The 18002-nt window shown below is 33.0% G+C and overlaps 1 protein-coding gene across 1 annotated transcript; it reads left to right on the forward strand.

Annotated features, from left to right (window-relative positions):
• The first annotated feature begins 4625 nt into the window (after window positions 1-4625).
• Window positions 4626-14074, forward strand: LOC106108115 (serpin B3-like). Its single transcript, XM_013289202.1, has 8 exons — window positions 4626-4818; window positions 9863-10163; window positions 10315-10482; window positions 11887-12148; window positions 12538-12636; window positions 12877-13007; window positions 13313-13439; window positions 13647-14074. The coding sequence occupies exons 2-8, from the start codon at window positions 9870-9872 to the stop codon at window positions 13805-13807; spliced, it is 1242 nt and encodes a 413-aa protein (XP_013144656.1). The 5' UTR covers window positions 4626-4818; window positions 9863-9869; the 3' UTR covers window positions 13808-14074.
• Window positions 14075-18002: the final 3928 nt, after the last annotated feature.

The raw sequence follows: 18002 nt of genomic DNA on the forward strand, positions 1-18002 counted from the left end.
AAAAAAAAAAAAAACACTAAATTCACAAAACATATTAATTAAACACAAAAAATACACATCAATTCTTGGCCAAAAGAAGAAGGATCAGCTTGTCACTGAAGGCCACGTTATTTTTCAGCGTATTTACTACTTGCTTATATGTATAAATGTTCTCAGGAGGCAGGGAGACTAAATTCAATAATTTCTCAATAATTTTTAACATTCGATAAGAATTTTTTGGGATAAAAACGATTATTACTATTAGCCCCTTTCCAGTTGACTATAGCTATATCTTACTAGACCATCATTTTTTAGAAATTGATGATATACTCAAATCAGGCTTTGGCCCGGCGAAAGCAGTTGCTATCATGATTAGAACTGTATGTAAAACCTACTTAAATCTAGTAAGTTATATAAAATAAAAAATCACAATATAATAGAACAAAGATGATGACACTTTTATCATTGTTAGTGTTGTGATAGTAAATTGTCTTAATTTGGTTTGACTTATGCCCATCGAGTAACTAATCCTTGTCGGTCTATATATATACATTTTGGCAATCTGTGAAGTCGCCCGTCTGCAATTTTAACTTGCTGTACAGCAATAGAACTTAATTTTACAATTTTCCACTAAAAATTACAAATGTGGCAACTATTTTTATATTTCAAATGATTAGATAGGTTATTGTGTATAATGTGAAATGTAATGTTATTTATAATTCAACCAAACCGCTACAGATAACACTTGTCCTGTTTGCCTGGAATTCTATCTGATAACTAGAACAGAAATATTTATAAACGTGTTTATTTATGCTGAACTTTTTATCAGGCTATCGTCTTTAATGTTAATAACAATTGTGTATTCATATTGAAAGAAAAATTGTATCGACAATAAAAAAAGAAAAAATCACTTGTTCCAAAAATAGTATAATATAAACAATGTTGCCAATATAATAGATTTGTTTAACAATAGGCTAATGGTTACAATCACGGACTTCCGATCGCGTGACGGGTTCAAAACCCACCATTCAGCTATGTCGAGCTCTAGTACAAACTTAGGGAATTTCAAATTTTTTTTTTTGTAAATGTTAATTTAAACGACAGACCTGGTTTTTTGGCAACTTTTTTTTTGGTTTTAATAATAGTTTATTTTTCAGATCAAATTGTTCGCGGCTTATCTGTTCGAGGTGGGCAAACTGCCCAAATAAAATACGTGAATGAAGACGCTTTTTGTAATCCACTCATAATAATTAGTATTTAAGGTTTTCGATGTACTGCGAATTAATGTAAACTTTTATTTTGATCTAAAATAGGGATGCACGAAGTATCTCCCTAATTTATTGAACTTTGATTTTATCGAGGAATAATTTTGTTATTTTTTAATATGAAAAACGATTCAATTTTGAAACTGTTTTATACACATGTTTTGCATTATCTTTCGTTATATCGTTTTTTATATTTGTTTTTCTTATTTTTATCGCTTCGAACAGAACACTTGTAAAATCGATTTTATTTAAAACGATTATATTTTTTTTAAAGTGCATCCCTGGTATCAAGGATGTGTCAATTTTCCGGACATTCCGTACAAGTACAGAAGGCAGCATAATTCTGACGAGCATAATAATAATTTAATAAATTTCGGTTACGGTGCTTTTTAGTTTTACATAAATATAGTACATATTGCTATCAGATAGCGCCAACAATTTTGAGATGTGATTATTTTGATGAAAATTACATAATAAAACTTTTTGAACAGGTTTTAGGTCGGAAGAATAAATTATGTTGTGTTATTTTGTTGTTTTATTTCTAACCTTTTTTCGTAGTTATTGTTCATCTGGCCACATAATTTCAAAACTGAGATAATGCGCTAATGGCCCATTGGGGTACGGGCAACTAATGCCGGTTTGACATTCGAAGCCTGGACATCGTTGTAGAATAAACGTTAGCTTTGAGTTATTCGTAATGGTAATAAGATATATTAATAAAATGAATTCCAATAATCAGCGAAAAATAATCTAAATTAGGCTAAGTAAGCAAAGAAAGCAAAAAGACCTCTAATTTCGTCACGCGATTTTAAGCTAAACTAACTACGTTGTAGTCTTTGACTCCAAAAATCAAACAAAAAAGATGGGACCCACCTGCAACCACTACCTTTCGGATAAAAAAGAATTATCAAAATCGGTCCACTCGCAGCGGAGTTATGCCGTAACACACATAAAAAAACATAGAGACGAATTGAGTTCCTCCTTTTGGGAAGTCGGTCAAAAACCTATTAAGCGGTTAAATATTTTTTATAATATACCTCTGTCCGATCCTTGAATTTCCAAAAAATCTATATCACATGAACAGTCAATGATCTTTTCACTATTACATATCTAAAGGCGTTCAAATAAAATTCACGTTTATAGTTGTTGATAAGTTCATATTGAAAGTATGCTATTCAGTTCTAGGTTAGCGCCTGTCAAATAATCATAAGATCTTCAGCAAAGTGGAACGATTGGAAACGTCAAATAGACGTTCATAGAAAGTTTTATATTTGAGATCACGATATTGATACCTACATAATTGTAAATTCAATGAAAGCTTGCAATTGCAAACGTACAAAAAGTAATTGATGATCTGTTCCACTTTAAGAATTATCAAATGTCCATAAAAAACAGATTATTTGCGGACTTTATAAACCGTTTCATCAACTGAATAATTAAGCGTCTATTTATTTTATATGGACAATTATAAAATTATAAAACAACCCTTATTAAACACTCACGGTTAATATGAGTTGCAATTTTTTGAGTACTTGTTACCACGATCTGGTTTCATCTGATGCTTGGTCATACAATTTTAGTTTGATTAACGTAAACATCGTTTTAAATTGAGGTTATTTAAATTTGTCGTGTCATATCCAAGTTACTACTTTAACTTTTTTTCAAGTTTAATGTTGCAATGACTACTTCATTGTAAATTAAATAAGAAGATATCCATTTCGAAAATCCTTTGCTGTTTGGACAAACGTAAGATATTTTCCGTATTTATTCGAGCGTTCGATATTCATTATTTACTATTATACTCCAAGGGCCTGTACCAAAACTGGCTGATAGAGGCTCAGATTGCTTAAAAATGGCGTCACGGTCAGATAAGGGAACAAAATTCGATATTTCCATCACATTTTACACGTAGGATTGTTAACAGACAATTTGCAATTTAGTGTGACAGGCTAAATATTATATAGATGCAGTTACTCTATCAATACTTATTGTTATTTATTAGTTAGTATTTATAAATAGAAAACAGTACATGTAACGGAAAACAGTTGTTAGTGTTAGTAACTTTCCACATTCATCAGCCGCTAAGTAGGCTGATGACTGATTTAATTGTATAATATCAGGAACCGTAACCATCGATAATGAGAGATTACAGTTCGTTGTTACTCAATGGGCATGTCACAAAAGGGGCATTTGCGAAATAGGGAAATTACTATTGTAGCTGAATTGGACTCCTAATGAATGGATAATATTTTGTGTGCGTTAAATTGAATTACATACAGTATAGTGGCTCGATTTCTCAATGAAGTAGGTATTAAGAATGCTTGGAAGAACAGACCGTCAGTGATCAAAATAATTCATAAAATATTAATTATTAAATTCCTAAAGTTGCAACACGTTCAATCAACAAGTTTTATTTGGCAGGTTTTTACAAGACTACATAAGAAAATAGATTTCTACGTCTGAATTAAAAAAAAATACCTTGATATTGCATTTAAATGTCACGATACTATGATCACGGTTAGAGTTCGTGTAAAATTATTAGTTTATTTTTACAACAAATGTATTTATATACTGCAGTTCAAAGATATAACCCGATTGTAAATAACTCGCACATATTTACCTCCATTATCACAGTTATTTTTCCACAGTAAAATACCTTTTTTAATTTATGGTTCTGCGGCTGTGATTTATAGATATTGGTGTAATTTTCAACCATTTATCAAGATAAAAGAAAACCCATGGAAAAACGATATTAGTAAAATATGTGTTAAAATTATTTTATAATTTTAGTTTTCAATTTTTACTGCTACTTAAATAATAACTTTCTTATAAGAACTTGACAGTTTTGTTTGAAACCTCTCAAAATGCAGACATGTAGATAAGCACAGCAGTAATCTTTTTCTTTTCATGATTTCATTCTTGTTTTCCTTATGTACTTTACACTTGTCCTATTTAACGTCTGACACATCTTTTATATGTAATTCCTCTGTATTTATTGATTCGTAGAAATTAATTGACCCTTAAAATGGGTTATTCTTATCTCCTTACCATTTGAGCTTACCGTGCATGTCAAAAATAAGGAAGCCAAAAAGGTTATCTTTGGGGAATAATCTTACGTGTTTATTGTTATCGGAGTTCTGTTTTATCCGAAACAGCATTCCCAATACATGACGCTGTTACCGATAATACGTACCGTTAACTCAGCATTAGCGTTATTAATTTTATGAGATGCTATCAAATGTACCAGCGCAAGACCCCGAGAACGTGGCGCGAAGCGACTAAAAGGTTGTTTTCATTTTCCTCGGTCTCTGTTGACACCGGTGTGCGTGCTTTGCAGGCGCATACCAGTTTACAACAGTTACATAAAAAAGAGGATAGCGGCTGGCCCTCATTCAGTCTGTCTCCGAGCGTTGCCGTGGCATAACGTTCGATAGAATTTTATATTATTATGCACAGTATACACTAACTTATTACTTTTAAAATAACCGCCGGGTGTATAGCAGCCGGGATATTATTATATTGTCGAGAAACATTTTTTGAAGAAGTCATTGACATATCAGGACATCTGCAAACGGTGAGTCCAGTTGTTTTAAATTAACACAAACTTTTTCGCTTTGTTTGTAATTTTTAAACTGTTTTTGTTCTTATTAAGAAATTCTTAAAACAAAACTTAATGTTAAGTGGACTGGTGTAAATTTAGTAAAACTGTAATGCAGTTATTTGTAATGAATTATCGTGTTCGATTTATTGTAGAGGCAGATAATAAACGTAAAGTAAATATTGATATAATAAACAGTCACACAAACATGATTGTTTAAATCTATTCGCCGGTCGATAGCGATCGGTGCTGATTTGTCGTGAACGCTTTCTAATTCACTGTGACCAATTCTCATGCAACTGCATTGTTCACTGACATCTACATCGTTTGAACTGCGTGAACTGAATTATTGTTTTTAAAATATAAAAGATGTTAAGACAACTAAGGAACCTGATCGACCCTACTCGAGGTACTCCAACAACCGAGGTAGATATAAATACTAACTGACACCTTGCACTTCAAAACCAGTCAAGTGGTTTATTTTATATCTGGTGGTCACATTGGAATATTTTTACATGCAAAACAACTAAAATATTTTAGATATATAAACAAACATGCATATACCTCTCTTTACAAAAAAAAACAATCAGTACATAATTTGTAAGTTAAGTTTGAGAATATATAAAGTCCAAAGTTCTTATGCATAAAATCTTACCCTCATGTTTTTTAGGGTTTTTCTGTTAAATAGCCAAAAAAACATTTTGTTTTTGCTTCGTAGCAATAAGATAATGCTTTCCACATACTGCAATTTCAAAAGGAAGTCGTCGTTTAAGTGCCATTTAGTTAGATAATAGTTACGGAAAAAGGTACAAGCATCGTCCTTTGAAAATTTTAATAGGAGCGTTTGTATGTTTTCACAACAATCATTTTTTCTGAACGTTGAAGAGATAATTGAAGGCTAAAAAAATCATTTGTATAATATGCATGATTATTGTTTATTAGAGTGTAGGGTTTTCTGTCAATGCCAACACAAATGTTTACATCCGTGGCATAAGAATAAACATGAATCAGTGTCTGCCATTGTCAGGCGAGTTTTATTGAATGATAGCTCTGCCGCGGCGTTTTATCTTTTCGTCATCGGCTTCAGAAGGTTGATAATATTTTTATCAAGTCTTTGGGCAGTGTAAACCCACTGTTAGTAAATTACTGTTTCTATATGTAGTTAGTTGTTACATGGTATCTTGAAAGGCAGTGTGTTTATCGACGGGCGCACTTATATTGATTCCGTTAGGTCATGTTGAGATCAAGACCTCTTTAGATTCGATAAACTGTATATTTTTATCGGTATGATTTTTTTCCTATAAATTGTAATACGTATTGAAGTAATTTCTGAAATTATTGTTACATTAATTTCAGTATATAACAACAACTACATATAAGGTACATAAAATAACTATAAGGTTTACGCTGATGTTATAATCAATGCTTTGAAAACACAAAATTCCACATAGACATTATTAATATTAATGTCTTTATGTTTTCAAAGATAAAAGAAGGATAGCATATCGGTAGTAGAAGGCAAACAAAGAATCTCATTCTGTTTTGTCGACCTCAAATCTCCATTACAAAACATTTTATCTTATCTTTACAATCATTGCTGACCCTGAATGTAATTGTTTATTTGTAATATGAGTAATTTTATTATAGGTGTTATTACTTTGATTCTTATTTTAAGATCACTTTGTACTTTTTCTCACTCTATAGGTGACTTTTGTAAAGTTGAGTGTGGCTTCCGTGACTAGAAACGAACGGACGGATAAGAAAAGATACTATAAGAAAACTATATACTTTACAACTGGAAATAATGACCAATGTTAATTAATACAGACCCTTCAAGAGAATCTTAATATAAACAAGGTGATTGCTATAAGGATAATTAATTTGCATATTCTTACAATATTGTAATAGTTTATATTATGTTTGTGTTAAAACAAGTTGTAACCCTGAATTAAAGAGCATTCATCAAGGTATATCTAGAAATTTATCAATGTGTAACTACATCTAGGCTGGATTAAAATAAAAAGCCAGACAACCATTATTTAACAAGCAATATATCAAATTTAAAACGTACGTACGTACATAAGTATAGCGTGTTTGAGCTTTTTTTTGCCATTTTTTGTGAAAATTTGAGTTCTTTATCAAAATTTTTGTTAAATATCTTAAACAATGTCCCATTCTTTTGTTATTTTTTTAAGTTAACATGTATGAGCACAAAGATAAGATAAAAAAGCTCTCTGTTATTCACTTTTTTATTTCCACAAATCCAGACAACAAACATAAATAATAAATCAATTCTGACTAGCGGTTCTCGGGTCGTATATGTGTATTGCACAAAATTATAATGATTCAAAAATGAACCAGTACAAATCGAGCATGCTCATACCGTTGCATGTACTCATTAAACTACATGATTATAAAAAGTGCGGTTTCAAAGCCAACATACGACGATAATCCAACAAAACTTTTATTATTTTGGAAATTAATTAAAAAAAGGTTTATTGCAATTTTGCTGAGACTTTTCTCATCTCATTTCTCTCCTTGTTATATCACCAGCTAGTAGTTGTATAACCTCTTAAACTTTATTTTTTACTACTCATTTGTAATACTTTTTTAGGACAAAACATATTTGTAAGAAGATTACGTTAATTGTGCAAGGCATTTTTCTGTAATTAGAATACCGCGAAAGAAGGCGACTGTAATTTAGGACACAGAGTTTTCCAGCTACCTTTTCGTACGTAATAGTATTGACATGCTTTGACGATCCGGCTGTTGTGTAATAAAAGTGTGACGCATTGTTGACTTTCTCCGCAATGCGGCCGAGAATCATCAGGCTGGTCGGAGGGAAACCCACGCGAAATTACAATAGTGATCGGTGCTATACAGAGAGATCGGAAAACCCCGTGACGTTCGTAACACTGCAACGAACGCATTGAATTTCGTGTTAACTATTACAGTAAAGTTACACTGTCCTGTAACTTGTATTGAGAGATATCGTTGTCTCTGTTTTCTTCAATAAAGTGTAGAGGGATATGAATATTTATGAATATTTTTACAGAATAGTTTAGACAGTGGAATGCAACAGTTATTATAATCACGTAGACGTTGAAGCATCCGTTATATGTGACTTACTATAGAGTGGTTAGAATACAATTTGACTGTTCTTATAGTTGTTAGTACGACTATTACAGTACAAAGTAATTGTAATTCAAGTCGTTTAGTTTTATTTTCCTGTATTAAAGTTTATGCTTTAAGTATCTTCAGTATATGTATTTCCTGTATATAAAAGCTTTAACAGAATAAATCGAATATGCAATGAATAAGCTGTAAATACGACTTAATGGGAAATATATGCAGCCTTGCAATTGTACCGTGGCTTGGGATTTCCCAATCAGTTGATGTATTAACTCGGGGCAGCCGCGTAACGATAAAAATTGATCGTGACAAATCGCTCGCTCATTTCAACGTCGCTAATGAATGCCGTAAATAGAACTAAAATGTGTTTGTAAACGTTTATTTCTACTGACTTTGATTACTATTTCTTTTAATTAATAAAAAATTAAAAAATTGCAATAATTAGCAAATAAATATACACGCTCACTCATAATATTTATCAGAGCAAGTTGTTAAAAATACATTTAATATTAATTAGTTATTAATAATACTGTAATAGTGGTAATTAATTACAGTATCTTTCATTTCACTCATTTTCACTGATTTGATAGACAAGATGTGTCTTGTCAAGATTCGGAGAAAATTGAAAATTCATAGCCACTTGCTAAAAACAAATTAGAGAGATTATTAATTAGGCGTATAATAAAACAGTTAACTTGCATAGATTTGTGAAAGTTTTTTTATAATTTAATTTATCTATTCAAAAACGTAATGTAAAATGCAATTATTTATCTGTTCTTATACATAAAATTTTATTTTGAATTATACGTGATTTTTTTAACAGTTCGTTCTACGTTTGTAGCATTCGTCATTCGTCAGTCCCCTCCCCTTCCCCTTCGGTCTTTCCCCAGCAGTGCCCCCTGACGTAGCGAGTGGCCGCGACGAGAGAAAGCGCGGTGATTCCACAGCCGAGATGAACTCTCTCGACCGTTCACTCCTTTTGTGAATATTTAGTTGTATTGTGATTTATTTTGAGATAGCTCTATGTGTAATTAGTAACAGTACAGTAACAGTAATACGGAATTAGAACTGGAACGTTTCATCGGAGATTTATTTTATTTGTGAGTACATTTTTAGCAGCCTTTTAAATAATAAATACTCCTATGATAAATTATGAATTCATTTTATCTTATTAGGTATTTCATCATTGATGATTCATCTATTGATGAAGTTTTTTGGATAACGAGAACAAGATATTTTTTTCAAACTTTACTCGAGTGTATTTTTCTGTAATGTCTAAAAATTATTTCTAGAACATGTTTCATTTCTACTGGGATAATCTTAGTTAGAACAAAATTGTAATTTATGCTCACGCTTCTAATAGGTATATACTAGCATGTGAATAGTTATATGAGAGATGCCAATATTTGACATTCAACACGAGGTTTTAGTCTTAAATAATAATGTTATGCTCTAAGGATCAAGTAAATGTTAAAGTTTAATCCGTTGTTGCCAGATGCAAGTATTACGTCACTTTACAAGCGCTTCAAAATGGCCTCATCCGTTAGTAACCGTTTTTACGAAACAAAACGATGTTTTGAGGTCACTGAAAAGTTATACCATGACTCCTTTGACAGGTTCTAAACGTGACAAAGTTCTATAAGTAGTTTTGAAATTAAAGTACATTACCAAGTATGTGTGGAAGAAATTGGTAGCACTGTTGTTGAAATTGCCCCAAATTTTACGGTAATGTTAACAATGCAATTTGGACAAAGAAAATATAACATGAATGAAAATTGTCTTTTTCGAAATGCGTGCGTTATTTATTTGATAAATGGATCAAAGTTTTTTTCGCCACTTAAATTAAGTTAAAAGGACTTGCACGATTTTAAAACTTCTTTTGTTTCAGATTAACAATGCTGAAGATAGGAGCGCTAATATTTTTAATATCATCAACACTGGTGAATAGCCAGTGTTTCTACAAGGATGATTCATCAAAGAAGCTTAGTCCGGAATCGCGGATGTCTTTGTATCGTGGACAACTGGAGTTCACTCTCCATCTCTTTAATGAAATAAACAAAAAGGTGCCCGATGATAACATATTCTTTTCACCGTTCTCCGTGTACCACGCACTGTTGCTGGGATACTTCGGAGCGGGTGGACAAACTGAGCAATCGTTGAAACGATCTTTGAAAATCGCGGACAAAATGGTGAGTAAATTTCAAGCTCCACATATTCAGCCATCGAAACCTACATAAAGGCATGCATTTCTTGATTGTCTCATCTTAAACACCACAAACAATAAAGATAAGGGTATTGATACATCGCTGTCTGACTAAATACGGTATTGTACATTTCCAGGACAAGATCAACCTGATGACAGCGTACAAGGTGGACAAGACGTCGCGTGCAATGAACAACAACAGTGACAGCTACGAGTTCACGTCTGTCAACAAGATGTTCGTGGATCGCGGCCTGCATGTGCGACAGTGCATGCTCGACGTACTTGGCGCTGAAATTGAAGCCTTGGTAAGATACACACTTTCGATCTATTGGCTTGGTCTAAGGTGGGGGGAAGGGGCGAGGGTCAGCTACCATTAATATTGTTTTATTCAAATTTAGGTCTATATTAGATTTCTCAATTCTCTAGGCTAGAGGGAACTGCCCTTCCTTGCCCACTTTTGTGTCCCCAGTGTATCTTTATGGGAACCATGAATCTCGAAATATTAAAAGCTATGCAGTATATATTATACATACACCCTTTACAATTATGATTATCACAACATCCTCTTTATTCTTTACCTATTTGCCTCCGTGTTAACTAAAATCCGGAGTTACCATAAAAAAGTAGAAAGAATACAATATACCTCTTATAAAATTTATGACGTCATAACAGTCTTACTTAATAAAATCCTTGACCGAGTATTGCTACACCTTACGCTGGTGATATGCGTGGGTAGCTTATATAATACTCAATGATTTAGTTCATGCATATTTTCTACAGCTGCTGTTATTGAAAACATTCTTCGATGTTTTTCGAACTGATTACTAAATTATAGTTATGTTCTAATGAACGTGTATTTACAGATTTTCAAACATACTTAGAAAATATAACACTAGCAACACTTATTAAATCCTTTTATTGTTATAAATTGTATGTTCAGAAAAAAACTTCTGTTATAAAATAAAACTTGAGTAGATACCATCGCTAATATTATTATATGTAAGATTGAATAAAAAATAAAGACAACAAAGACGTTACTCATATAAATGCATGTGTGCGAGGACAATCGTAATTCTTCAATTCAATGGAATACGACACTAAAATTCTAATTAGATGTCGCGTAGCGAATACAGTGACAAAGATTTTTAAATTATTTTTTATATAAAAACTATCCTGAAACATACATACATAGTGATGTGTATTTTTTTCATTTATTTTTATAACTAGCTAGTTGATGCTCGCGACTTCGTCCGCATGAAATTTAAATATATAATCTATGTTACTCGCAGATAAATTACCTTTCCAACGGGGAAAGAATATTTGAATTCAACCCAGTAGTTTTGGAGTTATTTTAATACATACAAAAATACAAATATTTCATCATTATAATATTAGTATAGATATAAAAAAGAGTAGAGTTCGTTAATTATAACATTAAATTCTGGTCGGTTTTTTGTTTTTACTTATATAATGTTCGTAAGAAACGAGATTATCACAAATATAAATATCAAGAGTTGAGCTCTTACCAATAGTGGTACGATTCCAGTTTCTTATAACTATCCCAATCATCCAGTTTGTATTGTATGATTGTATATTTATTATTTAGACGTGCAGCGATTTTGGATTAAAGCGCATATCTATCTAATCTTTCTTTAAAATTATTTGACTTTTTACTATGTTTTTCTCAATGTTATCATAAATATTTCCAGAATTTCCAAGGACAGCCGGGCGAGTCACGCGAATACATAAACGATTGGGTTTCAAGAGTCACAAAGAACAATATAAAAGACTTCCTACCCCCTCGTGCGATTACAGAAATAACTAGATTGGTTTTAACCAATGCGGCTTACTTCAAAGGATTATGGGCATCGAAGTTCTTGCCCGAAAGAACGAAAAAGGAACCCTTCTTTGTGTCTGAGAGTCGTCAGACATTAACGCATTTTATGAAACAGAAAGGAATCTTCCATTATAGTAAGTATAAATTATATTAAGAGCGGGCGCACATCTGCGACTAAACTATCGCACAACTATTATCCGATTGTCAATTGTTTCGTAGTCAATTCAAGTGTTTAGTTGCACTAAACAAATATGCGATAGCTTAATCAAAGGTGTACGCGTGCTCTTAGTCTCGAATACGGAGCGTAGTTTGCAATTTTTTAACCGGCGAGTAGTGAAATAATGAATAAGAAGCTTTTACTAAGCTTTTTTCTGACTTATATGATTTTATTTAACTTTTATCAACACGTCATGTCAACAATTAATAATATCCGTGGAATAATTTATTTCACTTTTCCTTTATATCAATATTTCAACATACTCAGATAAGCTTGTCCTTAATGATGAAATTTTTATCATTTCAGTGGTGAACGATGACCTTGGCGCTCAGATCTTGGAGCTTCCATACAAAGGCAATGACATCAGCATGTACATTTTCCTGCCACCCTACTCCATGAAGGAAGGTACTGTGTCTTGTTTAGTTATTGTTATAATTTTTATATATGATAAGGGACTAAAGTTGGGCCTCCGGTACCACATTCATCACACTAAAAGCAGAATTGTTCCCGCTTCACGCCCGTCTCCTGTGTGGTCGTAGTATTTCATCGGGCCATTTCGTCCGAAGATATTAAAGCGGGCCCTACCAACACTTAATTATATAATTTCATACAAAATATGTATTTAAAATGTGTATGCTGTGACAGGTGTGACAAATATAATCGCTAACCTGACACCGGAGCGTCTCGCCGCCGTAGTGGAGGAGAGCTTCATGGGCCGCGAAGTCGTGGTAGAGATACCCAAGTTCACGATGGAGAGGTCGCTTAGTATCAAGAGTGTAAGTTCTGTGTTAAATTTATCTCGTCTAAAGTTATAATTTAATATTACGTAAAAATGATTAACAAGATAAGAAACTTGAAGCGTCTGTAGTCTAATGGTTAGAGGTACGGATTTCCAATTACGTGGTCGAGAGTTCGAATCTTTTCGAATCATTTGACTATAGTCGTAAATCATTTCCTAGCCTAGAGCTTAGTTGGAACGGTAAAAAAGATATTACTTAATTAAGAAATTCCACCAATATTAAAAAAAATAAACTAACTGAAATTATATTATTAAATATTGTTAACATGTTTCTTCTAATAGGTTTTAGAAGGGTTGGGAGTGGGTGACCTGTTCAACTCAAGCGCAGACTTCTCTACGCTGACTGAAGACCACGGCATTCGATTTGATGATGCCATCCATCAAGCGAAAATACAAGTTGACGAAGAAGGTAAATATCTTTTCTCTAAAGTGTGATACGATAAATAAGTTAAAAGCCCGTAAAATAGTGTCTTTAGTGCAGAAATTTAACAATAAACAAAAATAACGAACAGACAGTGCTATAAAATGTAGCGATGAATTATAAATTGTTACTTTATTGTGGTTCACTATTACAGTTAACACTTTTAGTGACAAGGTTCGTAAATGTTATTTGCAGGTACGGTGGCGGCGGCGGCCACCGCGATCTTCGGCTTCAGGTCGTCTCGGCCGGCGGAGCCCAGCGTCTTCATTGCCAACTTCCCCTTCGTGTACATCATCTACGAGCGCCCCACCAACTCTGTGCTTTTCATGGGCGTCTACAGGGACCCTAAGAAATAGACTGCTTACTTTAAGATGTATTTATTTATTTTATCTTTCTTTAGCTATACACTTAAGAAAAAATGTCTCACTAGATAAACAATTTGTATTTATGTTGGTAAGCAAGTTGGAATTAATTGAATCTGTTTAAGCGTTGGTCGTCGAGCACCCTTTTGGTGATATTAATTACCTAGTGATTATGGTACACACACAAGAACAGAAGTTGTTAAGTGCATAATTTGATTAAATGATCGTTATTAATCGGATTAAAAAAATTACAAGACAATACATAATCTTTTATTTACATTTAATTCAATTTAATGATAAGTATCAGTTATCTCTGTAAATTTACAGATTTAAAAGAAATATGTTTGAATGATGGAAGGACGAACTGGATAAAAGGGATATTTTCGGAATAACACTTTTTTTTTGCATATGTAGAAAATATTATTCCATACCCACTGTTCGGTGTAGATAGTACGGGTTCGTCACATTCGGTGACGAGCATAATTTAAATTTCGCGCACCGAGTTTAGTGCGGGTAAGCGCGCTCATTTTATTTCACCCGCACAGGTGGGTAGTTGGAAAATCCCTCTCCACTAGTGACGAGCACGGGGCCTGCGGAGAGGTAAACGGTAAAAAAAGAGTCGGAAAGATGCAGCCAAGCCAAGAGTCGGTCAGAAGACGTGTGCAGATTAAAGTTGAAAGTGGTTGCTTGTACGACAACGCGAGGACAAAAAGGGCTTGTCAATTTCGAATAGCGAACGGGGTCGCTCAAAATTCGGTTTCGCGTTCGAAATCCTTACGGCGCAGGCAGCATCGCTGACGCCTGTACGCTTGACAGAACCAGACTTTGACTCGTTGACACTGACTGAGACCAGGCACCTGCAGAAGGTGTGGCGGTCATCGAGCTGGTAAGTCCATTTCCCCTCAGCTTACAATATTATGCCCTCCGATGCATTCGTAGTTCAAGGGTAGGTTGTGCCGCGGGACCCGAATTCGTTTGTACGGCACACCCACACATTTATTCACAGAGGTTACAGTTTTCCAAACGTATTCATCGGTCATTTAACGCCTCAATAAATAATGATATTATCAACATATTATCTAATACAAACATGGAAATTTAATATTATTACTGTAGCACTTAAAATTTTATAGCTTGAATAAAAGGCTATTTTCACTTGCGCCTAACTGCATGAGGGCAGCGGGCGTTTGTCATTTTGTTTCGCAGTTGAGGTGTAGTAAAAATACAATATTAAGTGACTTTTAGAAAATGGTGGGTACGCGCGCTAGTCGCTGATGTGGAAATAGCCACTTACTGTCTCATTTAACAGCATCATTAATGAAATAGGCAATAATAGGCAAGATTAATGCTCTTAAAGCAACACTTTTGATTAAGATTGACATAACCTTTGTTAAATGTATAATAATATACCCGTAAATTCAGCCATTATTATATTTAACCGCTTCCGCGCAACCTTTTCACAAGACTCCACATTAACTTATGACACGTTAAGTTTAAGTACAAATTACGATTCATAAATTAAACATAAGAAATTCTATTATAATTATTGCGTCATAGAAAATATTAATTAACAAATTAAATGGTAGTGTATAGTAATATTATTAAGAGGAAAACTTTGTAATGAATATGCTCAAAAACTGCTGGGCTGATTTTAAAAATTCTTTCACCATTAGGAGGGTAATGTGTCTATGAGTAACATAGGCTATGTTTTTTTTTATAATTTTTTCTTTATTATTATTGTGTATGATGAAATTAAATACGTTTTAAGCACAGCATTATTTTTGTCCTTGCTTAAAATAATATAACATGCTATTATATATTTTTAAGGCGTACAAATTTACTATGGCGTAGGCAATGCGAGGTGAAACATGACTAAATTCATCGCTATCTTTTACCTGATGTTGTATCAATAATTTTACTGAAGATATTTAAATAGATCGTGAGTATCTCGGAGGCTGTGACATTGCATTCAAACATTCCTACGATCGTATCGTCTTAAAATATTCCATCGGCCACGGAAAGGTGAAGACAATCAACAGATTCATACGATTTCGCAGAATCCATTTTCTAAAGCGTTGAATATACCTTAAATAATAAATACGTGATTTAATGCGTTTAGCCTTATTTAATTTCACAATGGTTACTATTTGTAAATAAAGAAACAATGGTAATAGACTAGCTTTCGCGACTCTGTCTACGTGGAATTAAAAAAATACAAAGTATGTAGCTTATGTGTTCTTCTAGACTATCCTCTACGTCTATGCCAATTTATCGAGATCCGTTCAACCGTTTAGGCTACAAACTCTAACAAACATCGATCCATCTAAACTTTCGCATTTATAATATTAGCAAGACTATTTGACTATCACTGTATTTATTTAATCAATACTAAAACAGTTGTAATACAGTGAATAGAAATGTTAGTGTCTTTTAATAGCTTACTTGGAATATCCAATAATAAGCTTTCATTGATTCAGTCAATTCGTTTGAAATATCGTGATGTTGGTATAGAAACAAATGTTTATAATTACACCTGACAAATATTTTGACGCGAGTAGTAATTAAACCCAATGCATGTAATATTATACTAAGAGTTATGCTGGCTATACACGTTAGCTTATGCATGACAGTTTTAACCTTGCAGGCATAACCAACGGAGATACGAAATTTCACACACAGAACCGTGCGTTTATGTATTATGTACGATACATTTTGTCTGTTAGTTATGCATGGACGATCAAAAACTTATTTAAATCCTAACGTGTGTAGTCCGCATAAGACACATGGCCGTCAAAGCTTTAAAATCTATATAATAAGCGATGGCGCGAGGAAAGTATTTGTGGCCTTTAGCCATAATGAGCGTAGTTAATGCAATATGTTTTTAGGAGAGTAGATTTTATACCTATTACATGTCACGCCAAATGATTAGTAGAAAATTGCTTCTTGTGATAATTGGCGGCCCATCAGGTTTAGAAAGTAAGCATGCCTTCATGATGCACGCCGTACTTGCGCGTAACTAGCGACACCACGGTCAGCGGCCACTGGACACACTTTGTTTGCTTTTCTTATAAGCGAATTACACTTTTCAATTTATTTAATAAGTATCCGACGTAATTTTAACTTTTACTTTCTTTGTAGATATTTATTGTTACCTTGTGAATGCTTGTGAGATAGAGTTTAATAGTAGGGATGTGTTAGTCGTCCTCTAACAACTAACCAACTATCCAATTTTGTACTGCAAAATATGTTCAAAAGGCCACTAAGAATAAGTAACCAGTAACAATTGGTGTTTCGCAATTTTCAATACAAATCAATCACATTTTAAATGTGTCTCACATTTCGTAAAATGACGAATTAAAAAACTGACCGGTGTAGTCAGATACGGTCCATTTAAAAACTTTATTTCCTTGTTTACCATAATTTGATTCAGTGTCAAACTAATTAAAAATTTAATTTCGCCTTTATATGGTAAACTTTATGATTACTCGTAATAACCGAATGTATTTTATTGTTATTTTCAATTACCAATATAAAATAAGCAAATCTGGAGTTTTTAGAGGCCTATGTAATAATTAACTGTTATTCGAAATTTTAATGTTTATTAAACGTATTTTTTAGTTCTATAAAAACAAGCGGGTTCGTAGAAATAACCTCATAGAGCAAACACCTGCTTGCTTTATAAAAAATGTTACAGGAAGCCAATACTTGCAATAGGAAGTAATAGACAATAAAGATAATTGTTATAAATTAAGCCGAACACAGTTTTTTTAACGTTAGCGTAAATTATATTTTTTACAAGTACCAATCATTACATGGATTTTGTTACAAGGAAGGAAAATTAAGAATAAATTCTGCAAGAGATTAAAAAAACTAAAACCAAAAGATTTAAATCAAACCTATCATTAATAGATTTTTTTATCAAAATATGACAGAGGCGTAAACAATCCACGACGAAAATGTTTTTACTTATTAAAAAAAAAGTATTTTGATAATTAATATTCAGCTTTCTAAACAGCCTGTAGGGGTCTTAGGTTCAATCTAACGATTAACCGAAGCCTATATTTAAGAAATACATTATCGGTTATCGTTGCGAATGTCTTGTAAATATTCATGCGATCGGCACTGGATTTGAAATCGTAAGCATGTTCTTATCGCTCTCCGTATCAATCAACCGTGTCATCACACATGT

Source organism: Papilio polytes, unplaced genomic scaffold, assembly GCF_000836215.1.
Source record: "Papilio polytes unplaced genomic scaffold, Ppol_1.0 DF821845.1, whole genome shotgun sequence".
NCBI classification, from domain to species: domain Eukaryota; kingdom Metazoa; phylum Arthropoda; class Insecta; order Lepidoptera; family Papilionidae; genus Papilio; species Papilio polytes.